Genomic DNA, 27,279 nt, shown 5'->3' on the forward strand with positions numbered 1-27,279 from the left:
CTATGGGGCCAGACCCACAAGTATAAGGGTTAATGGGGACCTATGGGGTCAGACCTACAAGTATAGGGGTTCAATGGGGGCCTATGGGGCCAGACCCACAAGTATAAGGGGCTCAATGGGGGTAAATGGGGGTCAATGGGGCTCAGAGACCCCAAAGTTGGGGAGCCCAATGGGATTCCAGCACTTAGGGGTCAAATATGGGGCCAATGGGGCTCAGAGACCCCCAAGTATGGGGGAGGGAGTCAATGGGGGCCTATGGGGTGAGACCCACAAGTATAGGGGGTCAATGGGGGTCAATGGGGCCAGACCTACAATTATAGGGGGTCAATGGGGGTCAATGGGGGCCTATGGGGCCAGACCCACAAGTATAGGGGTTAATGGGGGCCTATGGGGCCAGACCCACAAGTATAGGGGGGTTAATGGGGGCCTATGGGGCCAGACCCACAAGTATAGGGGTCAATGGGGGCCTATGGGGCCAGACCCACAAGTATAGGAGTCAATAGGGGTCAATGGGGGCCTATGGGGCCAGACCCACAAGTATAGGGAGTCAATGGGGCACAGAGACCCCAAACTTGGACATTTTAGGCCCCCAAACTGCTCATTTCTAACCCAAAAATGACCCATTTTGACCCAAAATCGCTTGTTTTAGCCCCAAAAATCAGACCTTGCTCATCAAACTTCATCCATGCGATGTCATCCCAAAATCAGGTGTTTTGGACCCCAAAACGGACCTTTTTGACCCAAAATTGGACTTTTTGACCCAAAAATGGACATTTTGACCCCAAAATGGACCTTTTTGACCCAAATTAGGCCCTTTTGACCCAAAAATGAACCTTTTTGACCCAAAATTGGACATTTTGACCCCAAATTTAGGCCTTTTTGACCCCAAAATGGACCTTTATGACCCAAAATTGGACATTTTTGACCCAAAATTGGACCTTTTTGACCCAAAATTGGACATTTTGACCAAAAAAATGAATCTTTTTGACTCAACCTGGGATGTTTTTGACCCCAAATGAGGCCATTTATGACCCTAATTCGGTCCTTTTTGCTCCAAAACTGCACCTTTTTGGCCCCAAAATGGACATTTTTGACCCAAAATAGGACATTTTGACCCCAAAACTGCATGTTTTTGACCCATTTTGACCCAAAATCGCTTGTTTTAGCCCCAAAATTTATCCTTTTTGACCCCAAAATCTGACCTTTTTCACCCCCAAATCAGTCCTTTTTAACCCAAAATTGATCCTTTTTGACCCCAAAATTGAACCTTTTTGTCCCCAAAACTGGGGATTTTTGACTCAAAATTGCATATTTTTGACCCATTTTGACCCAAAATCGCATGTTTTAGCCCCAAAATTGATCCTTTTTGACCCCAAAGGCCCCGAAATCAGACCTTATTGACCCCAAAATCAGTCCTTTTTGACCAAAAATCAGACCTTTCTGACCCCAAAGACCCCAAAATCAAACCTTATTGACCCCAAAACTGCTCATTTCTAACCCAAAAATGACCCAAATTGACCCAAAATCGGCTGTTTTTGACCCAAAAATCAGACCTTCATCATCAAACTTCATCCACGCGATGTCGTCCCCCACACAGTGGATGCTCCATCCCGGCAGGTTGGGGCTCATCATGGCCAGGTTGGTTTGACCACAAACACCCCAAAATTGGCCCTTTCTGACCCAAAATCGGGCCCTTTTAACCCAAAATCAGGCCCTTTTGACCCAAAATTGTCCCTTTTTGACCCCAAAATTGGACCTTTTTGACCCCAAAATGGACATTTTTGACCCAAAATTGGACATTTTGACCCCAAAATTGGACCTTTATGACCCAAAATGGACATTTTTGACCCCAAAATGAACCTTTTTGACCCCAAAATGCACATTTTTGACCCCAAAATGGACCTTTTTGACCCAAAATTGGAAGTTTCTGACCCCAAATGGGTCCTTTTTGCTCTAAAACTGCACCTTTTTGACCCAAAATCGAACCTTTTTTACCCAAAATTAGTCCTTTTTGACCCTAAAACTGGATATTTCTGATCCAAAATGGACCTTTTTGACCCAAAATGAGGCCATTTATGACCCTAATTTGGTCCTTTTTGCTCCAAAACTGGGCCTTTTAGACCCCAAAAATGGTGATTTTTGACCCAAAATTGGACATTTTGACCCCAAAATTGGACCTTTTTGACCCAAAAATGAACCTTTTTGACCCCAAATCGGTCCTTTTTGACCCCAAAATGGACCTTTTTGACCCATAATTGGACATTTTGACCCCAAAATTGGACCTTTATGACCCAAAATTGGACATTTTTGACCCAAGATTGGAAGTTTCTGACCCAAAATGGGTCCTTTTTGCTCCAAAACTTCACCTTTTTGACCCAAAAATGGATTTTTTACCCCAAAACTGCATGTTTTTGACCCAAAAAACCCCAAAATCGGCTGTTTTAGCCCCAAAATTGATCCTTTTTGACCCCAAAGACCCCAAAATCGGACCTTTTTGACCCCCAAATCAGTCCTTTTTAACCCAAAATTGATCCTTTTTGACCCCAAAATCGTGTCTTTTTGACCCCAAAGACCCCAAAACTGGTGATTTTTGACCCAAAATTGCCCAAAATTGTATGTTTTAGCCCCAAAATTTATCCTTTTTGACCCCAAAATCTGACCTTTTTCACCCCCAAATCAGTCCTTTTTAACCCAAAACTGATCCTTTTCGACCCCAAAATCAAACCTTATTGACCCCAAAACTGCTCATTTCTAACCCCAAAATGACCCATTTTGACCCAAAATCGCTTGTTTTAGCCCCAAAAATCAGACCTTCATCATCAAACTTCATCCATGCGATGTCGTCCCCCACGCAGTGGATGCTCCATCCCGGCAGGTTGGGGCTCATCATGGCCAGGTTGGTTTTACCGCACGCGCTGGGGAACGCGGCCGCCATGTAACGCTTCTCCCCACTGGGGGACGTCACCCCTAAGATCTATGGGGCAGAGATAAGATCTATGGGGCAGAGATACGGATCTATGGGGCAGAGATACCAGCTATGGGGCAGAGACCCTATAGAGCCCCATAGAAAACCTAGAGCCCCATAGACACTCCATATCCCCCATAGACACCCCATATCTCCCCACTGGGGGACGTCACCCCGAGGATCTATGGGGCAGAGAGACGGATCTATGGGGCAGAGACCCTATAGAGCCCCATAGACACCCCATAGATACCCTATAGAGCCCCATATCCCCCATAGACAACCCTTATCCACCATAGACACCCCATATCTCCCCACTGGGGGACGTCACCCCAAGGATCTATGGGGCAGAGAGACGGATCTATGGGGCAGAGACACAATACAGACCCCATAGACACCCCATGGATACCCTATAGAGCCCCATATCCCCCATAGACACCCCATAGACACCCCATATCTCCCCACTGGGGGACGTCACCCCGAGGATCTATGGGGCAGAGACAAGGATCTATGGGGCAGAGACCCTATAGAGCCCCATAGACACCCCATAGATACCCTATAGAGCCCCATATCCCCCATAGACACCCCATAGACATCCCATATCTCCCCACTGGGGGACGTCACCCCGAGGATCTATGGGGCAGAGACACCAGCTATGGGGCAGAGATATGGATCTATGGGGCAGAGACCCCATAGAGCCCCATAGACACCCCATATCACTCCATATCCCCTACAGACATCCCATATCTCCCCACTGGGGGACGTCACCCCGAGGATCTATGGGGCAGAGATAAGATCTATGGGGCAGAGATACGGATCTATGGGGCACAGACACAATACAGACCCCATAGAGCCCCATAACCACCCCATATCCCCCCATAGACACCCCATATCCCCTCATAGACACCCCATATCCCCCATATCTCCCCACTGGGGGACGTCACCCCGAGGATCTATGGGGCAGAGATAAGATCTATGGGGCAGAGATACGGATCTATGGGGCAGAGACCCTATAGAGCCCCATAGAAAACCTAGAGCCCCATAGACACCCCATATCCCCCATATCTCCCCACTGGGGGACGTCACCCCGAGGATCTATGGGGCAGAGAGACGGATCTATGGGGCAGAGATACAGATCTATGGGGCAGAGACCCTATAGAGCCCCAAAGAGCCCCATAGAAAACCTAGAGACCCATAGACACCCCATATCTCCCCACTGGGGGACGTCACCCCTAAGATCTATGGGGCACAGATAAGATCTATGGGGCAGAGACCCTATAGAGCCCCATAGAAAACCAAGAGCCCCATAGACACTCCATATCCCCCATAGACACCCCATATCTCCCCACTGGGGGACGTCACCCCGAGGATCTATGGGGCAGAGACACCAGCTATGGGGCAGAGATATGGATCTATGGGGCAGAGACCCTATAGAGCCCCATAACCACCCCATATCCCCCCATATCCCCCTACAGACACCCTATAGCTCTCCATTGGGGGACGTCACCCCGAGGATCTATGGGGCAGAGATAAGATCTATGGGGCAGAGATAGGAATCTATGGGGCAGAGATACCAGCTATGGGGCAGAGATATGGATCTATGGGGCAGAGATACAGATCTATGGGGCAGAGATACCAGCTATGGGGCAGAGATATGGATCTATGGGGCAGAGATACCAGCTATGGGGCAGAGATATGGATCTATGGGGCAGAGACACCAGCTATGGGGCAGAGATACGGATCTATGGGGCACAGACCCTATAGAGCCCCATAGACACCCCATAGATACCCTATAGAGCCCCATATCCCCCATAGACAACCCATATCCCCCATAGACACCCCATATCTCCCCACTGGGGGATGTCACCCCGAGGATCTATGGGGCAGAGAGACGGATCTATGGGGCAGAGACCCATAACCACCCCATATCCCCCCATAGACACCCCATATCCCCCATAGACACCCCATATCTCCCCACTGGGGGACGTCACCTCTAAGATCTATGGGGCAGAGATACAGATCTATGGGGCAGAGACCCTATAGAGCCCCATAGACACCCCATAGATACCCTATAGAGCCCCATATCCCCCATAGACACCCCATAGACACCCCATATCTCCCCATTGGGGGACGTCACCCCGAGGATCTATGGGGCAGAGAGACCAGCTATGGGGCAGAGACCCTATAGAGCCCCATAGACACCCCATATCCCCCCATAGACACCCCATAGATACCCTATAGAGCCCCATATCCCCCATAGATACCCTATAGAGCCCCATATCACCCATAGACATCCCATCTCTCTCCACTGGGGGATGTCACCCCGAGGATCTATGGGGCAGAGAGACCAGCTATGGGGCAGAGATATGGATCTATGGGGCACAGACACAATACAGACCCACAGAGAACATATAGAGCCCCATAGAAAACCTAGAGCCCCATAGACACCCCATATCTCCCCACTGGGGGACGTCACCCCGAGGATCTATGGGGCAGAGAGATGGATCTATGGGGCAGAGACACAATACACACCCCATAGAGCCCCATAGACACCCCATAGATACCCTATAGAGCCCCATATCCCCCATAGACATCCCATCTCTCCCCACTGGGGGACGTCACCCCGAGGATCTATGGGGCAGACATACGGATCCATGGGGCAGAGATACCAGCTATGGGGCAGAGATACCAGCTATGGGGCAGAGACACAATAGAGACCCCATAGAGCCCCATAGAAAACCTAGAGCCCCATAGACACCCCATATCTCCCCACTGGGGGACGTCATCCCTGAGATCTATGGGGCAGAGATACAATCTATGGGGCAGAGACACAATAGAGACCCACAGAGACCCATAACCACCCCATATCCCCCATAGACACCCCATAGAGCCCCATATCACCCACAGACATCCCATATCTCCCCACTGGGGGACGTCACCCCGAGGATCTATGGGGCAGAGAGACGGATCTATGGGGCAGAGATAGGAATCTATGGGGCAGAGACCCTATAGAGCCCCACAGAGCCCCATAACCACCCCATATCCCCCCATATCCCCCTACAGACACCCTATAGCTCTCCATTGGGGGACGTCACCCCGAGGATCTATGGGGCAGAGATACGGATCTATGGGGCAGAGACACGATAGAGACCCCATAGAGCCCCATAGACACCCCATAGATACCCTATAGAGCCCCATATCCCCCATAGACAACCCATATCCCCCATAGACACCCCATAGACACCCCATATCTCCCCATTGGGGGACGTCACCCCTAAGATCTATGGGGCAGAGATACAGATCTATGGGGCAGAGACCCTATAGAGCCCCATAGACACCCCATATCCCCTCATAGACACCCCATATCCCCCCATAGACAACCCATATCCCCCCATATCCCCCCATATACACCCCATATCCCCCCATATCCCCCCATAGACACCCCATATCCCCCCATATCCACCCATAGACACCCCATATCCCCCCATAGACACCCCATATCTCCCCATAGACACCCCATACCCCCCCATATCTCCCCATATCCCCCCATAGACACCCCATATCCCCCCATCTCCCCCCATAGACACCCCATATCCCCCCATAGACACCCCATATCTCCCCATAGACACCCCATACCCCCCCACAGACACCCCATATCCCCCCATATCCCCCCCCAGACACCCCATATCCCCCCATAGACACCCCATATCCCCCCATATCCCCCCATATCTCCCCATAGACACCCCATACCCCCCCATATCCCCCCATAGACACCCCATATCCCCCCATATCCCCCCATAGACACCCCATATCCCCCCATATCCCCCCATAGACATCCCATATCCCCCCATAGACACCCCATATCCCCCCATAGACACCCCATATCCCCCCATATCCCCCCATAGACATCCCATATCCCCCCATATCCCCCCATAGACATCCCATATCCCCCCATAGACACCCCATATCCCCCCATAGACACCCCATATCCCCCCATAGACACCCCATATCTCCCCATATCCCCCCATAGACACCCCATATCCCCCCATATCCCCCCTATGACACCCCATATCCCCCCATATCCCCCCATAGACACCCCATATCCACCCATAGACACCCCATATGGCCCCATATCTCCCCATATCCCCCCATATCCCCCCACAGAGCCCTTTAGACACCTCATAGAGCCCTATATCGCCCCATAGACACCCCATATCCCCCCATAGACACCCCATATCCCCCCATAGACCCCTACCAGCATATGCTCTGCCAGCCATCCCTGTTGCTGGGCCATCCTGGATGCGATTCTCAGGGCGAAGCACTTCTTACCCAGCAGTGAATTACCCCCATAACCCGACCCAAAGGAAACGATGCGACGCTCGGATGGGACGTGGGCAACCAGCACACGATGGGGGTCACAGGGCCATGAGCTCACCAAGGGCTCTATGGGGAGATATGGGGCACTATAGGGTGTCTATGGGGAGATATGGGGGGATATGGGGGGATATGGGGTGTCTATGGGGGGATATGGGGGGATATGGGGTGTCTATGGGGGGATATGGGGGGATATGGGGTGTCTATGGGGAGATATAGGGGGATATGGGGGGATACGGGGTGTCTATGGGGGGATATGTGGGTATATGGGGGGATATGGGGTGTCTATGGGGGGATATGGGGGGATATGGGGGGATACGGGGGGATACGGGGGGATACGGGGGAATATGGGGGGATAAGGGGGGATATGGGGTGTCTATGGGGGGATATGGGGGGATATGGGGGGATATGGGGGGATATGGGGTGTCTATGGGGCTCTATGGGGGGATATGGGGAGATACGGGGTGTCTATGGGGGGATATGGGGGGGTATGGGGTGTCTATGGGGGGATATGGGTGTCTATGGGGGGATATGGGGTGTCTATGGGGGGATAAGGGGGGATATGGGGGGATATGGGGTGTCTATGGGGGGATATGGGGGGATATTGGGTGTCTATGGGGGGATATGGGGTGTCTATGGGGGGATATGGGGAGATATGGGGTGTCTATGGGGGGATATGGGGGGATATGGGGGGTCAATGAGGCTCTTCAGGGCTCTATGGGGCTCTATGGGGTGTCTATGGGGCTCTATGGGGGGATATGGGGTGTCTATGAGGCTCTTCAGGGCTCTATGGGGCTCTATGGGGTGTCTATGGGGCTCTATGGGGGGATATGGGGCTCTATGGGGTGTCTATGGGGCTCTATGGGGTGGTTATGGGGCACGATGCGACGCTCGGATGGGACGTGGGCAACCAGCACACGATGGGGGTCACACGGCCACGAGCTCACCAAGGGCTCTATGGGGAGATATGGGGGGATATGGGGGGATATGGGGAGATATGGGGGCATATGGGGGGATATGGGGGGATATGGGGGGATATGGGGGGATATGGGGTGTCTATGGGGGGATATGGGGGGATATGGGGTGTCTATGGGGGGATATGGGGGGGATATGGGGGGGATATGGGGGGATATGGGGTGTCTATGGGGGGATATGGGGGGATATGGGGTGTCTATGGGGGGATATGGGGGGATATGGGGGGATAGGGGGGGATAGGGGGGGATAGGGGGGGATAGGGAGTGTCTATGGGGGGATAAGCAGGGATATGGGGTGTCTATGGGGTGATATGGGGGGATATTCGGTGTCTATAGGGGGATATGGGGGGATATGGGGTGTCTATGGGGAGATATGGGGTGTCTACGGGGGGATATGGGGGGATATGGGGTGTCTATGGGGGGATATGGGGGCATATGGGGGGATATGGGGTGTCTATGGGAGGATATGGGGGGATATGGGGTGTCTATGGGGGGATATGGGGTGTCTATGGGGGGATATAGGGGGATATGGGGAGATATGGGGGGATATGGGGGGATATGGGGGGATATAGGGGATATGGGGTGTCTGTGGGGGGATATGGGGGGGATATGGGGTGTCTATGGGGGGATATGGGGGGATATGGGGTGTCTATGGGGAGATATGGGGGGATATGGGGTGTCTATGGGGAGATATGGGGGGATATGGGGTGTCTATGGGGGGATATGGGGGGATATGGGGGGATACGGGGTGTCTATGGGGGGATAAGGGGGGATATGGGGGGATATGGGGGGATATGGGGTGTCTATGGGGGGATATGGGGGGTATATGGGGGGATATGGGGGGATATGGGGGGATATAGGGGATATGGGGTGTCTATGGGGCTCTATGGGGGGATATGGGGAGATACGGGGTGTCTATGGGGGGATATGGGGTGTCTATGGAAGGATATGGGGGGATATGGGGTGTCTATGTGGGGATATGGGGGGATATGGGGTGTCTATGGGGAGATATGGGGGGATATGGGGCAGATATGGGGCTCTATAGGGGGATATGGGGCTCTATGGGGGGATATGGGGTGTCTATGGGGGAATATGGGTTGTCTATGGGGCTCTATGGGGTGATATGGGGGGATATGGGGTGTCTATGGGGCTCTATGGGGTGTCTATGGGGCTCTATGGGGTGGTTATGGGGCACGATGCGACGCTCGGATGGGACGTGGGCAACCAGCACACGATGGGGGTCACACGGCCACGAGCTCACCAAGGGCTCTATGGGGAGATATGGGGGGATATGGGGGGATATGGGGGGATATGGGGGGATATGGGGTGTCTATGGGGGGATATGGGGTGTCTATGGGGGGATATGGGGGGATATGGGGGGATATGGGGGGATATGGGGGGATATGGGGTGTCTATGGGGGGATATGGGGTGTCTATGGGGGGATATGGGGTGTCTATGGGGAGATATGGGGGGATATGGGGGGATATGGGGGGATATGGGGGGATATGGGGTGTCTATGGGGGGATATGGGGGGATATGGGGGGATATGGGGTGTCTATGGGGGGATATGGAGTGATATGGGGGGGATATGGGGTGTCTATGGGGGGATATGGGGGGATATGGGGGGATATAGGGGATATGGGGTGTCTGTGGGGGGATATGGGGGGGATATGGGGTGTCTATGGGGGGATATGGGGGGATATGGGGTGTCTATGGGGAGATATGGGGGGATATGGGGTGTCTATGGGGAGATATGGGGGGATATGGGGTGTCTATGGGGGGATATGGGGGGATATGGGGGGATACGGGGTGTCTATGGGGGGATAAGGGGGGATATGGGGGGATATGGGGGGATATGGGGTGTCTATGGGGGGATATGGGGGGTATATGGGGGGATATGGGGGGATATGGGGGGATATAGGGGATATGGGGTGTCTATGGGGCTCTATGGGGGGATATGGGGAGATACGGGGTGTCTATGGGGGGATATGGGGTGTCTATGGAAGGATATGGGGGGATATGGGGTGTCTATGTGGGGATATGGGGGGATATGGGGTGTCTATGGGGAGATATGGGGGGATATGGGGCAGATATGGGGCTCTATAGGGGGATATGGGGCTCTATGGGGGGATATGGGGTGTCTATGGGGGAATATGGGTTGTCTATGGGGCTCTATGGGGTGATATGGGGGGATATGGGGTGTCTATGGGGCTCTATGGGGTGTCTATGGGGCTCTATGGGGTGGTTATGGGGCACGATGCGACGCTCGGATGGGACGTGGGCAACCAGCACACGATGGGGGTCACACGGCCACGAGCTCACCAAGGGCTCTATGGGGAGATATGGGGGGATATGGGGTGTCTATGGGGAGATATGGGGGGATATGGGGTGTCTATGGGGGGATATGGGGTGTCTATGGGGGGATATGGGGTGTCTATGGGGGGATATGGGGGGATATGGGGGGATATGGGGGGATATGGGGTGTCTATGGGGGGATATGGGGGGATATGGGGTGTCTATGGGGGGATATGGGGGGATATGGGGTGTCTATGGGGAGATATGGGGGGATATGGGGTGATATGGGGGGATATGGGGGGATATGGGGGGATATGGGGGGATATGGGGTGTCTATGGGGGGATATAGGGGATATGGGGTGTCTATGGGGGGATATGGGGGGATATGGGGTGTCTATGGGGGGATATGGGGGGATATGGGGTGTCTATGGGGGGATATGGGGTGTCTATGGGGGGATATGGAGGGATATGGGGGGATATGGGGTGACTATGGGGGGATATGGGGTGTCTATGGGGGGATATGGGGGGATATGTGGTGTCTATGGGGAGATATGGGGTGTCTATGGGGGGATATGGGGTGTCTATGGGACACTTAAAGGCTCTATGGGGCTCTATGGGGTGTCTATGGGGCTCTATGGGGTGTCTATGGGGCTCTATGGGGGGATATGGGGCTCTATGGGGTGTCTATGGGGCTCTATGGGGGGATATGGGGCTCTATGGGGTGTCTATGGGGCTCTATGGGGGGATATGGGGCTCTATGATGTGTCTATGGGGCTCTATGGGGTGGTTATGGGGCACGATGCGACGCTCGGATGGGACGTGGGCAACCAGCACACGATGGGGGTCACAGGGCCACGAGCTCACCAAGGGCTCTATGGGGAGATATGGGGGGATATGGGGGGATATGGGGGGATATGGGGTGTCTATGGGGGGATATGGGGTGTCTATGGGGGGATATGGGGGAATATGGGGTGTCTATGGGGGGATATGGGGGGATATGGGGTGTCTATGGGGGGATATGGGGGGATATGGGGTGTCTATGGGGGGATATGGGGTGTCTATGGGGGGATATGGGGGGATATGGGGGGATATGGGGGGATATGGGGTGTCTATGGGGGGATATGGGGTGTCTATGGGGGGATATGGGGGAATATGGGGTGTCTATGGGGGGATATGGGGGGATATGGGGTGTCTATGGGGGGATATGGGGGGATATGGGGTGTCTATGGGGGGATATGGGGTGTCTATGGGGGGATATGGGGGGATATGGGGTGTCTATGGGGGGATATGGGGTGTCTATGGGGGTATATGGGGTGTATATGGGGGGATATGGGGTGTATATGGGGGGATATGGGGTGTATATGGGGGGATATGGGGGGATATGGGGGGATATGGGGGGATATGGGGGGATATGGGGGTGTCTATGGGGCTCTATGGGGGGATATGGGGTGTCTATGGGGGATATGGGGCTCTATGGGGTGTCTATGGGGGAATATGGGGGGATATGGGGTGTCTATGTGGGGATATAGTGTCTATGGGGTGATATCGGGGGTCTCTATGGGTCTCTATGGGTCCCTATGAGTCTCTATGGGTCACTATGGGTCTCTATGGGTCCCTATGGGGTCCCTATGGGTCCCTATGGGTCTCTATGGGTCCCTATGGGTCTCTATGGGTCCCTATGGGTCTCTATGTGGTCTCCATGGGTCTCTATGGGTCTCTATAGGGTCCCTATGGGTCCTTATGGGTCTCTATGGGTCTCTATGTGTCCCTATGGGTCCCTATGGGTCCCTATGGGTCTCTATGGGTCCCTATGGGTCCCTATGGGTCTCTATGGGTCTCTATGTGTCCCTATGGGTCTCTATGGGTCTCTATAAGTCCCTATGGGTCCCTATGGGTCTCTATGGGTCCCTATGGGTCCCAGCCCCATAACTGACCTGTGAGGGGCAGCGGCCGCCCCACGGAATGAAGGCAGCGCACGAAGTCGTCGTCCATCCGCTGTAAAACTGTGGGGCCGACGTGGGTCATGATCCTCATGGACAGAACCACGTAGGGGGAGTCCGTCACCTGGACCCCCATCTTGGCCAGGGGGGAGGTTGGGGGGCCCATGCTGAACGGGATGACGTATAGGGTGCGACCTGGGGGGGATATGGGGGGATATGGGGTGTCTATGGGGGGATATGGGGGGATATAGGTAGGATATGGGGGGATATGGGGGGATATGGGGTGTCTATGGGGCTCTATGGGGGGATATGGGGTGTCTATGGGGGGATATGGGGTGTCTATGGGGGGATATGGGGTATATGGGGTGTCTATGGGGGGATATGGGGTGTCTATGGGGGGTTATGGGGTGTCTATGAAGGGTTATGGGGGGATATGGGGTGTCTATGGGGCTCTATGGGGGGATATGGGGTGTCTATAGGGGAATATGGGGTGTCTGTGGGGGGATATGGGGGGTTATGAGGGGATATGGGGGGATATAGGGGGGATATGGGGTGTCTATGGGACTCTATGGGGTGTCTATGGGTGGATATGGGGTGTCTGTGGGGGGATATGGAGGGATATGGGGTGTTTATTGGGCTCTATGGGGTGTCTATGGGGCTCTATGGGGGGATATGGGGTGTCTATGGGGGGATATGGGGTGTCTATGGGGCTCTATGGGAGGATATGGTGTGTCTATGGGGGGATATGGGGGGATATGGGGTGTCTATGGGGGGATATGGGGGGGATATGGGGGGTCTGGACCCCCATCTTGCCCAGGGGGGACGTTGGGGGGCCCATGCTGAACGGGATGACGTATAGGGTGCGACCTGGGGGGATATGGGGGGTTACGGGGTGTCTATGGGGGGATATGGGGCTCTATGGGGGGATATGGGGCTCTATGGGGGGATATAGGGGGATATGGGGTGCCTATGGGGCTCTATCTGGTGTCTATGGGGGGATATGGGGCTCTATGTGGTGTCTATAGGGGGATATGGGGTGTCTATGGGGGAATATGGGGTGTCTATGGGGGGATGTGAAGTGTCTATGGGACTCTATGGGGCTCTATAGGGGGAGGGGGGTATCTATGGGGGGATATGGGGGGTGTATGGGGGGATATGAGGGGTTATGGGGTGTCTATGGGGGTCTATGGGGCTCTATGGGGGGATATGGGGTGTCTATGGGGGGATATGGGGTGTCTATGGGGCTCTATGGGGGGATATGGGGTGTCTATAGGGGAATATGGGGTGTCTGTGGGGGGATATGGGGGGTTATGAGGAGATATGGGGGGATATAGGGGGGATATGGGGTGTCTATGGGACTCTATGGGGCTCTATGGGGGGATATGGGGTGTCTATGGGTGGATATGGGGTGTCTGTGGGGGGATATGGGGGATATGGGGTGTCTATGGGGGGATATGGAAAGATATGGGGTGTCTATGGGGGGATATGGGGGGTTATAGGGTGTCTATGGGGGGATATGGGGTGTCTATGGGGCTCTATGGGGCTCTATGGGGTGTCTATGGGGCTCTATGGGGGGATATGGGGGGGATATGGGGTGTCTGGACCCCCATCTTGGCCAGGGGGGAGGTTGGGGGGCCCATGCTGAAGGGGATGACGTATAGGGTGCGACCTGGGGGGGATATGGGGGGTTATGGGGTGTCTATGGGGAGATATAGGGGGATATGGGGTGTCTATGGGGGGATATGGGGTGTCTATGGGGGGATATGGGGTGTCTATGGGGGGATATGGGGGGATATAGGGTGTCTATGGGGGGATATGGGGGGTTATAGGGTGTCTATGGGGGGAAATGGGGTGTCTATGGGGCTCAATGGGGGGATATGGGGGGATAAGGGGGGATATAGGGGGATATGGTGTGTCCATGGGGGGATATGGGGGGATATGGTGTGTCTATGGGGGGATATGGGGTGTCTATGGGGGGATATGGGGGGATATAGGGAGATATGGGGGGATATGGGGCGTCTATGGGGGGATATAGGGAGATATGGGGGGATATGGGGTGTCTATGGGGGGATATGGGGGATATTGGGTGTCTATGGGGGTATATGGGGGGGTTATGGGGTGTCTATGGGGAGATATGGGGGGATATGGGGTGTCTATGGGGCTCTGTGGGGCTCTATGGGATGTCTATGGGGCTCTATGGGGTCTATGGGGTGTCTATCGGGGGATATGGGGTGTCTATGGGGCTCTATGGGGGGATATGAGGTGTCTATGGGGGGATGTGGGGTGTCTATGGGGGGATATAGGTGGATATGGGGTGTCTATGGGGGGATATGGGGGGATATGGGGGGATATGGGGTGTCTATGTGGCTCTATAGGGGGATATAGGGTTTCTATGGGGCTCTATGGAGGGATATGGGGCTTCTATGGGGGGATATAGGGTGTCTGTATGGCTCTATGGGGGGATATGGGGTGTCTATGGGGCTCTATGGGGGGATATGGGGTGTCTATGGGACTCTATGGGGCTCTACAGGCGGATATAGGGTTTCTATGGTGCTCTATAGGGGGATATGGGGTGTCTATGGGGCTCTATGGGGGGATATGGGGTGTCTATGGGACTCTATGGGGCTCTATAGAAGGATATGGGGTGTCTATGGGACTCTATGGTGCTCTATAGGGGGATATGGGGTATCTATGGGGCTCTATAGGGGGATATGGGGTGTCTATGGGGCTCTATAGGGGAATATGGGGTGTCTATGGGGCTCTATGGGGTGTCTATGTGGCTCTATAGGGGAATATGGGGTGTCTATGGGGCTCTATGGGGGATATGAGGTTTCTATGGGGCTCTATGGGGCTCTATGGGGTGTCTATGTGGCTCTATGGGGGGATATGGGGTGTCTATGGGGCTCTATGGGGCTCTATAGGGGGATATTGGGGGATATGGGGTGTCTATGGGGCTCTATGGGGGGATATGTGGTGTCTATGGGACTCTATGGGGCTCTATGGGGGGATATGGGGTGTCTATGGGACTCTATGGGGCTCTATGGGGCTCTATAGGAGGATATGGGGTTTCTATGGGTCTCTATGGGGGGATATGGGGTGTCTATGGGACTCCATGGGGCTCTACAGGCGGATATAGGGTTTCTATGGTGCTCTATAGGGGGATATGGGGTGTCTATGTGGCTCTATGGGGGGATATGGGGCTTCTATAGGACTCTATGGGGCTCTATGGGGGGATATGGGGTGTCTATGGGGCTCTATAGGGGGGATATGGGGTGTCTATGGGGCTCTATGGGGGGATACGGGGTTTCTATAGGACTCTATGGGGCTCTATAGACGGCTATAGGGTTTCTATGGTACTCTATGGGGCTCTATGGGGTGTCTATGTGGCTCTATGGGGGGATATGGGGTTTCTATGGGGCTCTATGGGGCTCTATGGGGTGTCTATGGGGCTCTATGGGGGGATATGGGGTGTCTATGGGGCTCTATGGGGCTCTATGGGGGGATATGGGGTTTCTATGGGGCTCTATGGGGGGATATGGGGTTTCTATAGGACTCTATGGGGCTCTATGGGGGGATATGGGGCTCTATGGGGTGTCTATGGGGCTCTATGGGGGGATATGGGGCTCTATGGGGTGTCTATGGGGCTCTATAGGGGGATACGGAGTTTCTATAGGACTCTATGGGGCTCTAAGGGGGATTTTGGGGTTAAAAAGTGGCATTTTTGGGTTCAAAAAGGGGGATTTTGGGGTCCATACCTGCCATACAAGCCGGGAATCTCTCCTTTAGGGCAGCCTGGAAATCTATGGGGCTCATCCAGTTGCCCAGTTGTGGGGCAGCCCCAGACTTGGGGGGCGGGGGGACGGCGTCGCTCTGCTTTGGGGTCACCAGCACCGTCCTGCTCTCAACGCGGGCCACGTCACGGGGGTCTGTGCGGGCCAACCAGCTGAAATGGACCAAAAAGGGGAGAAATTGACCCAAAATTGAAGGAATTCAGGCTAAAATGGGGAGAAATGGGGAGAAATGGACCAAAAAGGGGAGAATTTAACCTAAAATGGGGGTTAATATGGGGAGAAATGGGGTGAAATGGGGTGAAATTGACCCAAAATGGGAGGGAATATGGGGAGAAATGGGGAGAAATTGAGCCAAAATTGAAGGAATTCAGCCCAAAATAGACCCAAAATGGGGATAAATGGGCCCAAAATGGGGAGAAATGGGCCCAAAAAGGGAGGAAATATGGGGAGAAATGGGGAGAAATGGACCTAAAATTGAAGGAATTCAGGCTAAAATGGGGAGAAATGGGGAGAAATTGACCCAAAATGGGGAGAAATGGGCCAAAAATGGGAGGAAATATGGGGAGAAATGGGGTTAAATGGACCCAAAATGGGGAGAAATTGACCCAAAATGGGGAGAAATGGGCCCAAAATGGGGAGAAATTGACCCAAAATGGGGAGAAATGGACCCAAAATGGGGAGAAATGGACCCAAAATGGGGAGAAATGGACCCAAAATGGGGAGAAATGGGGGAAAGGGGGAGAAATGGACCCAAAATGGGAAGAAATTGACCCAAAATGGGGAGAAATGGGCCCAAAATGGGGAGAAATGGGGAGAAATGGACCCAAAATGGGAGGGAATATGGGGAGAAATGGGGAGAAATGGGACCAAAATGGGGATAAATGGGGTGAAATGGACCCAAAATTGAAGGAATTAAGCCCAAAATGGGGAGAAATGGGGATAAATGGGGAGAATTGGGGAGAAATGGGGTGAAATGGGCCCTAAATGGGGAGAAATGGGCCAAAAAGGGGAAAATTTAACCCAAAATGGGAGGGAATATGGGGAGAAATGGGGAGAAATGGACCCAAAATTGAAGGAATTCAGCCCAAAATAGGCCCAAAATGGGGAGAAATGGGCCCAAAATGGGGAGAAATGGGCCCAAAAAGGGAGGAAATATGGGGAGAAATGGGGAGAAATGGGGAGAAATGGACCTAAAATTGAAGGAATTCAGCCCAAAATGGGGAGAAATGGGAAGAAATGGGCCCAAAATGGGGAGAAATTGACCCAAAATGGAGAGAAATGGGGGGAAAGGTGGAGAAATGGACCCAAAATGGGAAGAAAAGGGCCCAAAATGGGGAGAAATTGACCCAAAATGGGGAGAAATTGACCCAAAATGGGGAGAAATTGACCCAAAATGGGTTTGGGGGGGGGGAATAGGGATCAATATGGGAAGAAATTGACCCAAAATGGGGAGAAATGGGCCCAAAAACCTCAATTTTAACCCCAATATGGAAGAAATAGAAGCCAATAGGTTCTATTGACGTTCTGAATGGGACAAAACAGACCCAAAAACGTGTTTTTTAAGCCCAAAATGTTACCAGTTCTCGTATTTGGGCAGGGGATGTAACACGCCGTCGTCCTGCAGCTCCTGGATCAGCTGAGGATATGGGGCTTCTATGGGGCTCTATGGGGCTCTATAGGGGAATATGGGGTGTCTATGGGGCTCTATGGGAGTCTATGGGGCTCTATGGGGGGATATGGGGTGTCCATGGGACTCTATGGGGCTCTATGGGGCTCTATGGGGGGATATGGGGTGTCTATGGGACTCTATAGGGGGATATGGGGTGTCTATGGGGCTCTATGGGGGCATATGGGGCTCTATAGGAAGATATGGGGTGTCTATGGGACTCTATGGGGCTCTATGGGGGGATATGGGGTGTCTATGGGACTCTATGGGGCTCTATAGGGGGATATGGGGTGTCTATGGGGCTCTATAGGGGGATATGGGGTGTCTATGGGGCTCTATAGGGGGATATGGGGTGTCTATGGGGCTCTATGGGGGGATATGGGGTGTCTATGGGGGGATATGGGGTGTCTATGGGGCTATATAGGGGGATATGGGGTGTCTATGGGGCTCTATGGGGGGATATGGGGTTTCTATGGGACTCTATGGGGAGATATGGGGTGTCTATGGGGGAATATGGGGGGATATGGGGGGATATGGGGATCAATATGGGGAGAAACGAGTGTAAAATGGGGCAAAACGACCCCAAAAACGTCCATTTTAACCCCAAAACCCCATAATATGGAAGAAATAGAAGCCAATAGGTCCCTAAACAGGGCAAAACAGACCCAAAAATGCATTTTTTAAGCCCAAAATGTTACCAGTTCTCATATTTGGGCAGGGGATGTAACACGCCGTCGTCCTGCAGCTCCTGGATCAGCTGCTTCCCTTCATCATCGGATCCATCACACAATAAAACCTCTTTGGGTTGGCACAACCTGCGGGACGGAGGATAAGGATAAGGTCAAGGTGGACAGCGCCACGCTGCTAAAATGGGGGAAAAAGGAGAAAAAACAGGAAAAAAAGGTCAAAAAACGAAGAAAAAATGGACAAAAATGGCTGCCAAGATGGCCACCAGGATGGCTGCCAAGATGGCTGCCAAGATGGCCGCCAAGAGGAAGCCAAGATGGCCGCCAAGATGGCTGACAAGAGGAAGCCAAGATGGCCGCCAAGATGGCTGCCAAGAGGAAGCCAAGAGGTAGCCAAGATGGCCGCCAAGATGGCTGCCAAGATGGCCGCCAAGAGGAAGCCAGGATGGCCGCCAAGATGGCTGCCAAGAGGAAGCCAAGAGGAAGCCAAGATGGCTGCCAAGATGGCTGCCAAGATGGCTGCCAAGAGGAAGCCAACATGGCCACCAAGATGGCTGCCAAGATAGACGCCAAGAGGAAACCAAGATGGCTGCCAAGAGGAAGCCAAGATGGCCGCCAAGAGGAAGCCAAGATGGCTGCCAAGATGGCCGCCAAGAGGAAGCCAAGAGGAAGTCAAGAGGAAGCCAAGATGGCTGCCAAGATGGCTGCCAAGATGGCTGCCAAGATGGCTGACGGTGGGAGGGAGGATAAGGACGTGCTCAAACTGCGCCTGGCCAGCGCCACGCTGTAAAATGGGGAGAAAATGGGGGAAAATGAGAAAAAAAGGTCAAAAAACGGAGAAAAAATGGACAAAAATGGCTGCTAAGATGGCCGCCAAGAGGAAGCCAAGATGGCTGAAAAGATGGCCGCCAAGATGGCTGACAAGAGGAAGCCAAGATGGCCGCCAAGATGGCCGCCAACAGGAAGCCAAGATGGCCGCCTGATCGCCAAACCAAGATGGCTGCCAAGAGGAAGGCAAGATGGCTGACAAGATGGCTGACAAGATGGCTGCCAAGATGTCCGCCAAGAGGAAGCCAAGATGGCCGCCAAGATGGCCGCCAAGAGGAAGTCAAGATGGCTGCCAAGATGGCTGCCAAGAGAAAGCCAAGATGGCTGCCAAGATGGCCGCCAGATCGCCCCATAGACACCCCATATCCCCCCATACCCCCCCATATAACCCCATATCCCCCCATATAACCCCATAGACACCCCATATCCCCCCATATCCCCACAGACACCCCATATCCCCCCATATAACTCCATATCTCCCCATATAACCCCATATCCCCCCATATAACCCCATATAACCCCATATCCCCCCATATAACCCCATATCCCCCCATATAACCCCATATAACCCCATATCCCCCCATATTCCCCCATATAACCCCATATCCCCCCATATCCCCCCATATAACCCCACAGACACCCCATATCCCCCCATAGACACCCCATATCCCCCCATATAACCCCATAGACACCCCATATAACCCCATATAACCCCATATCCCCCCATATAACCCCATATCCCCCCATATCCCCCCATATCCCCCCATATTCCCCCATATCCCCCCATAACCACCCGTCTTTGGGTTGGCACAACCTGCGCGACTCCTCCACAAAGTCCCGAGCTGACGGTGGGAGGGAGGACAAGGACGTGCTCAAACTGCGCCTGGCCAGCGCCACGCTGCTAAAATGGGGAGAAAAACAGAGAAAATGGGCAAAAATGACACCATAGACACCCCATATCCCCCCTATAACCTCATATAATCCCATATACACCCCATATCCACCCATAGACACCCCATATAACCCCATAGACACCCCATATCCCCTATATAACCCAATATAACCCCATATCCCCCCATATAACCCCATATAATCCCATATAACCCCATATACACCCCATATCCCCCCATAGACACTCCATAGACACCCCATATCCCCCCATAGACACCCCATATCCCATATATATCCCCATATATCTCCCCTATAACCCCATATAACCCCATATCCCCCTATATATCCCATATAACCCCATAGACACCCCATATAACCCCATAGACACCCCATATAACCCCATAGACACCCCATATAACCCCATAGACACCCCATATAACCCCCACATAACCCCATATCCCCCCATATAACCCCATATCCCCCCCATATAACCCCATATATCCCCTATATAACCCCATATATCCCCCATATCCCCCCATATAACCCCATAGACACCCCATTTAACCCCATATCCCCCCATATAACCCCATATCCCCCCATATAACCCCATATCCCCCCATATAACCCCATATCCCCCCATAGACACCCCATATCCCCTATATAACCCCATATATCCCCCCCATAGACACCCCATATCCCCCCATATCCCCCCCATAACCCCATATCCCCCCCAAATCCCCCAATATAACCCCATATCCCCCCATAGACACCCCATATCCCATATATAACCCCATATATCCCCCCCTATAACCCCATATAACCCCATATCCCCCTATATACCCCTCATATAACCCCATATCCCCCCATATCCCCCCACACACCCCATATAACCCCATATCCCCCCCTATAACCCCATATAATCCCATTTAACCCCATATAACCCCCATATCCCCCCATATAACCCCATATATCCCCTATATAACCCCATATAACCCCATATAACCCCATATCCCCCCATATAATCCCATATAACCCCATATTCCCCCATATAACCTCATATATCCCCCCCATATCCCCCATATCCCCCCATATAACCCCATATCCCCCATATAACCCCATATCCCCCCATAGACACCCCATATCCCCCCATAGACACCCCATATCCCCCCCATATAACCCCATATCCCCCCATATCCCCTATATAACCCCATATATCCCCTATATAACCCCATATACCCCCCATATCCCCTATATAACCCCACATCCCCCATATAACCCCATATCCCCCCATATAACCCCATATATCCCCTATATAACCCCATATAACCCCATATCCCCCTATAACCCCATATAACCCCATTTCCCCCTTATAACCCCACATCCCCCCATATAATCCTATATATCCCCTATATAACCCCATATCCCCCCATATAACCCCATATCCCCCCATATAACCCCATATTCCCCCATATCCCCCCATATAACCCCATATCCCCCCATATTCCCTATATAACCCTATATCCCCTTTATACACCCCATATACCCCATATCCCCCCATATAACCCCATATATCCCCCCCATATCCCCTATATAACCCCATATATCCCCCCCTATAACCCCATATCCCCCCATATAACCCCATATCCCCCCATATCCCCCATATAACCCCATATCCCCCCATATAACCCCATAGACACCCCATATAACCCCATATATCCCCTATATAACCCCATATCCCCCCATATAATCCCATATCCCCCCATATAACCCCATATCCTTCCATATAACCCCCATATAACCCCATATCCCCCCATATAACCCCATATCCCCCCATATCCCCTATATAACCCCATATATCCCCTATATCCCCCCATATCCCCCTATATAACCCCATATCCCCCCATATAATCCCATATATCCCCTATATCCCCCTATATCCCCCCATATAACCCCATATCCCCCCATAGACACCCCATATCCCCCTATATATCCCATATAATCCCATATAACCCCATATCCCCCCATAGATACCCCATATCCCCCTATATATCCCATATAATCCCATATAACCCCATATCCCCCCATATAACCCCATATCCCCCCATATCCCCTATATCCCCCCCTATAACCCCATATCCCCCCATATCCCCCCATATAACCCCATATAATCCCATATATCCCCCCATATCCCCCCATATAACCCCATAGACACCCCATATAATCCCATATAACCCTATATCCCCTATATAACCCCATATATCCCCTATATAACCCCATATCCGCCCATATCCCCTATATATCCCCTATATCCCCTATATAACCCCATATCCCCCCATAGACACCCCATATAACCCCATAGACACCCCATATAACCCCATAGACACCCCATATAACCCCATATCCCCCCATATAGCCCCATATAACCCCATGTAATCCCATATAACCCCATATCCCCCCATATAACCCCATATAATCCCATATATCCCCTATATAACCCCATATACCCCCCATATCCCCTATATAACCCCATATATCCCCCATATCCCCTATATAACCCCATATATCCCCCATATAACCCCATATAACCCCCATATCCCCCCATATACACCCCATATCCCCCATATCCCCCCCTAGACACCCTATATAACCCCATATCCCCCCCCTATAACCCCATATCCCCCCATATAACCCCATATCCCCCCATATAACCCCATATATCCCCTATATAACCCCCATATAACCCCATATCCCCCCATATAACCCCATACCCCCCCATATAACCCCTATATACACCCCATATCCCCCCCATGTAACCCCATATAATCCCATATAACCCCATATCCCCCTATATAACCCCATTATATCCCCCATATCCCCCATAACCCCATATCCCCCCATATAACCCCATAGACACCCCATATCCCCCCATATAACCCCATATACACCCCATATCCCCCCATATAACCCCATATACCCTATATACACCCCATATCCCCCCCACATGCCCCCCATATCCCCTATATAACCCCATATAACCCCATATCCCCCCCTATAACCCCATATATCCCCTATATACACCCCATATCCCCCCATATAACCCCATAGACACCCCATATCCCCCCACAGACACCCCATATCCCCCTATATAACCCCAAATACACCCCATATCCCCCCACAGACACCCCATATCCCCCTATATATCCCATATAATGCCATATCCCCCCATATCCCCTATATCCCCCCCTATAACCCCATATCCCCCCATATAACCCCATATCCCCCCCATATCCCCTATATAACCCCATATATCCCCCATATAACCCCATATATCCCCCATATAACCCCATATAATCCCATATAACCCCATATATCCCCTATATAACCCCATATATCCCCCATATCCCCCCATACCCCCACAGTCCTCGCTGCATCTCTCCCCCCCTCACTGTCCATATCCCCCCCCCCCCCCCTTCCACCTTTATATACCCCATAGCCGAGTGGGCGGGGCTTCCGTCTTCCCTCAACCAATCAGCATCGGGGGCGTGTCAGACAGCCAATGGGAGCCAATCGGAGGAGGGGGCGGGGCGTGGCGGCAGCCAATCAGAGGCGCTGTTTGCTCAAGGTCCAAGGTAAATAATCCACGCGGCCGAAGGGTAAAGTCCGACCTGAGAAACCTCATAAACAAGCCCAAAATGACCCAAAATCGCCTGATTTTGACCCATTTTTACACCTCCCCCCATTGACCCCAAAATGAGCATTTTTAGACCCATTTTTCACTCCCAAATTGGGTATTTTTCACCCCAAAATCCTAAAATTTGATATTTTTTACACCAAAAACCCAAAATTGGCCATTTTTGACCCAAAATTCATCCCAAAAACCCCAAAATTTGACATTTTTCACCCCCAAAAACCCAAAATTGGCCATTTTTGCCCCATTTTTCATCCCAAAACCCCCAAAATTGGCCATTTTCACCCAATTTTTCACCCCAAAACTCCAAAATTTGATATTTTTCACCCCAAAAACCCCAAAATTGACCATTTTTGCCCCAAATTTCACCCCAAAAACCCCAAAATTTGACATTTTTCACCCAAAAAACCCCCAAAATTGTCATTTTTCACGCCAAAACCCCAAATTTGACTATTTTTACCCCATTTTCACCAAAAAAAACCCCAAAATTGGTCATTTTTCACCCCCAAACCCCCAAAAATGACATTTTTCACCCCAAAAACCCCAAAATTGACCATTTTTGCCCCAAATTTCACCCCAAAAACCCCAAAATTTGACATTTTTCACCCAAAAAACCCCAAAAATTGTCATTTTTCACGCCAAAAAACCCCAAAATTGACCATTTTTACCCCATTTTTCACCCCAAAACCCCCCAAATTGGCCATTTTTGACATTAAAACCCCAAAAATGGCCATTTTTCACCCAAATTTCACCCCCAAAACCCCAAAACTGGCCATTTTTACCCCATTTTTCACCCCAAAATTCAAAAATTTGATATTTTTTTACACCAAAAACCCAAAATTGGCCATTTTTGCCCCAAATTTCACTCCAAAACCCCCAAAATTTGCCATTTTTGTCACTAAAACCCCAAAAATGGCCATTTTTACCCCATTTTTCACCCCAAAACCCCCAAAATTGGTCATTTTTCACCCCAAAAACCCCAAAATTGGCCATTTTTGTCACTAAAACCCCCAAAATTGGCCATTTTTGCCCCAAATTTCACCCCAAAAACCCCAACATTGGTCATTTTTCACCCCAAAACCCCTAAAATGACCATTTTTACCCCATTTTTCACCCAAAAACCCCCAAAATTGTCATTTTTCACCCCCAAAACCCTTAAAATTGGACATTTTTCACCTAAACCCCCCAAAATTGTCATTTTTCACCCCAAAAATCCCCAAATTGGCCATTTTTACCCCATTTTTCACCCCAAAAACCCCCAAATTTGACATTTTCACACCAAAAAAACCCCAAATTGACCATTTTTGCCCCATTTTTCACCCAAAAACCCCCAAAATTGACATTTTTCACCCCAAATATCCCAAAATTGGCCATTTTTGTCACTAAAACCCTTAAAATTGGCCTTTTTTACCCCATTTTTCACCCAAAAACCCCAAAATTTGACATTTTTCACACCAAAAAAAACCAAAATCGACAATTTTTGCCCCATTTTTCACCCACAAAACCCCAAAATTGGCCATTTTAGGCCAACACCCCAAAACCACCATTTTTACTCCTAATTGCCCCAATTTTGCCCTTTTTTACCCCATTTCTCCCCATAACAACCCCAAATTTCCACTTTTTTACCCCAAATTTCCCCTCCCCACACCCCAAAATATCCAAAAACCACCATTTTTACCTCAAAAAACCCCAATTTTGCCCTTTTTTACCCCAATTTTCCTCAGTCCCCCTCCCTGAGGTAACCTCTCCACCACCCCCATTTTACCCCTTTTTTCCCCCTAAAAACCCCAAATTTTCACCTAAAAACCCCAAATTTCCACTTTTCCCCCCAAATTTCCCCTCCCCACACCCGAAAATATCCAAAAACCACCATTTTTACCACAAAAAACCCCAATTTTGCCCATTTTTACCCCAATTTTCCCCCATCGTCCCTCTGAGGTAACCTCTCCACCACCCCCATTTTACCCCTTTTTTACCCCCATTTTTCCCCATAAAAAACCCAAAATTTCACCTAAAAACCCCAAATTTCCACTTTTTCCCCCCAAATTTCCCCTCCCCACACCCCAAAATATCCAAAAACCACCATTTTTACCTCAAAAAACCCCAATTTTGCCCTTTTTTACCCCAATTTTCCCCCATCGTCCCTCTGAGGTAACCTCTCCACCACCCCCATTTTCCCCCTTTTTTCCCCCTAAAAACCCCAAATTTTCACCTAAAAACCCCAAATTTCCACTTTTTCCCCCCAAATTTCCCCTCCCAACACCCCAAAAATGTCCAAAACCCACCATTTTTACCACAAAATGTCCCAATTTTGCCCTCTTTTACCCCAATTTTCCCCTCTCATCCCCCCTGAGGTAACCTCTCCACCACCCCCATTTTACCCCTTTTTTTCCCCCTAAAAACCCCAAATTTTCACCTAAAAACCCCAAATTTCCACTTTTTTCCCCCAAATTTCCCCTCCCCACACCCGAAAATGTCCAAAAACCACCATTTTTACCTCAAAAAACCCCAATTTTGCCCTTTTTTACCCCAATTTTCCCCCATCGTCCCTCTGAGGTAACCTCTCCACCACCCCCATTTTACCCCTTTTTTACCCCATTTTCCCACCTAAAAACCCCAAATTTTCACCTAAAAACCCCAAATTTCCACTTTTTTCCCCCAATTTTCCCCTCCCCACACCCCAAAATGTCCAAAAACCACCATTTTTACCTCAAAAAAGCCCCAATTTTGCCTTTTTTTACCCCAATTTTCCCCCGTCCCCCTCCCTGAGGTAACCTCTCCACCACCCCCATTTTACCCCTTTTTTACCCCATTTTTCCCCCTAAAAACCCCAAATTTTCACCTAAAAACCCCAAAATTTCACTTTTTCCCCCCAAAATTTAATCCCCCCCACCCCAAACTGTCCAAAAACCACCATTTTTACCACAAAAAAGCCCCAATTTTGCCCTTTTTTACCCCAATTTTCCTCAGTCCCCCTCCCTGAGGTCACCTCTCCACCACCCCCATTTTACCCCCTAAAAACATCAAAATTTCACGTAAAAACCCCAAATTTCCACTTTTTTCCCCAAATTTCCCATCCCCACACCCCAAAATGTCCAAAAACCGCCATTTTTACCTCAAAAAACCCCAATTTTGCCCTTTTTTACCCCAATTTTCCCCTCTCATCCCTCTGAGGTAACCTCT

General features: G+C 51.4%; 1 protein-coding gene across 9 annotated transcripts in view; it reads right to left on the minus strand.

Annotated features, from left to right (window-relative positions):
* LOC107307214 (phosphoenolpyruvate carboxykinase [GTP], mitochondrial) overlaps positions 1–27,279 on the minus strand; it is a 45,683-nt gene that overhangs the window by 17,874 nt on the left and 530 nt on the right. For 2 of the 9 annotated variants that reach the window (XM_085534468.1, XM_085534460.1), the window contains exons 1-7: positions 23,820–23,859; positions 20,332–20,415; positions 18,702–18,818; positions 16,302–16,489; positions 12,541–12,741; positions 7,218–7,405; positions 2,812–2,974 (exon numbers count right to left, since the gene is read on the minus strand). In XM_085534468.1, coding sequence (XP_085390594.1) covers positions 2,812–2,974; positions 7,218–7,405; positions 12,541–12,741; positions 16,302–16,489; positions 18,702–18,818; positions 20,332–20,415; positions 23,820–23,839 — 961 coding nt within the window. In that variant the 5' untranslated portion in view covers positions 23,840–23,859. Of the gene's footprint in view, positions 1–2,811; positions 2,975–6,073; positions 6,244–7,217; positions 7,406–12,540; positions 12,742–16,301; positions 16,490–18,701; positions 18,819–20,331; positions 20,419–23,819; positions 23,871–23,894; positions 24,083–27,279 lie in introns of those variants that run through there. The other 7 variants (XM_085534464.1, XM_085534461.1, XM_085534465.1 and 4 more) reach the window with 7 other exon arrangements.

The sequence above is a fragment of the Coturnix japonica genome, unplaced genomic scaffold (genome assembly GCF_054131305.1).
Source record: "Coturnix japonica strain WE unplaced genomic scaffold, WE-NBRP24 Scf083, whole genome shotgun sequence".
NCBI classification, from domain to species: Eukaryota; Metazoa; Chordata; class Aves; order Galliformes; family Phasianidae; genus Coturnix; species Coturnix japonica.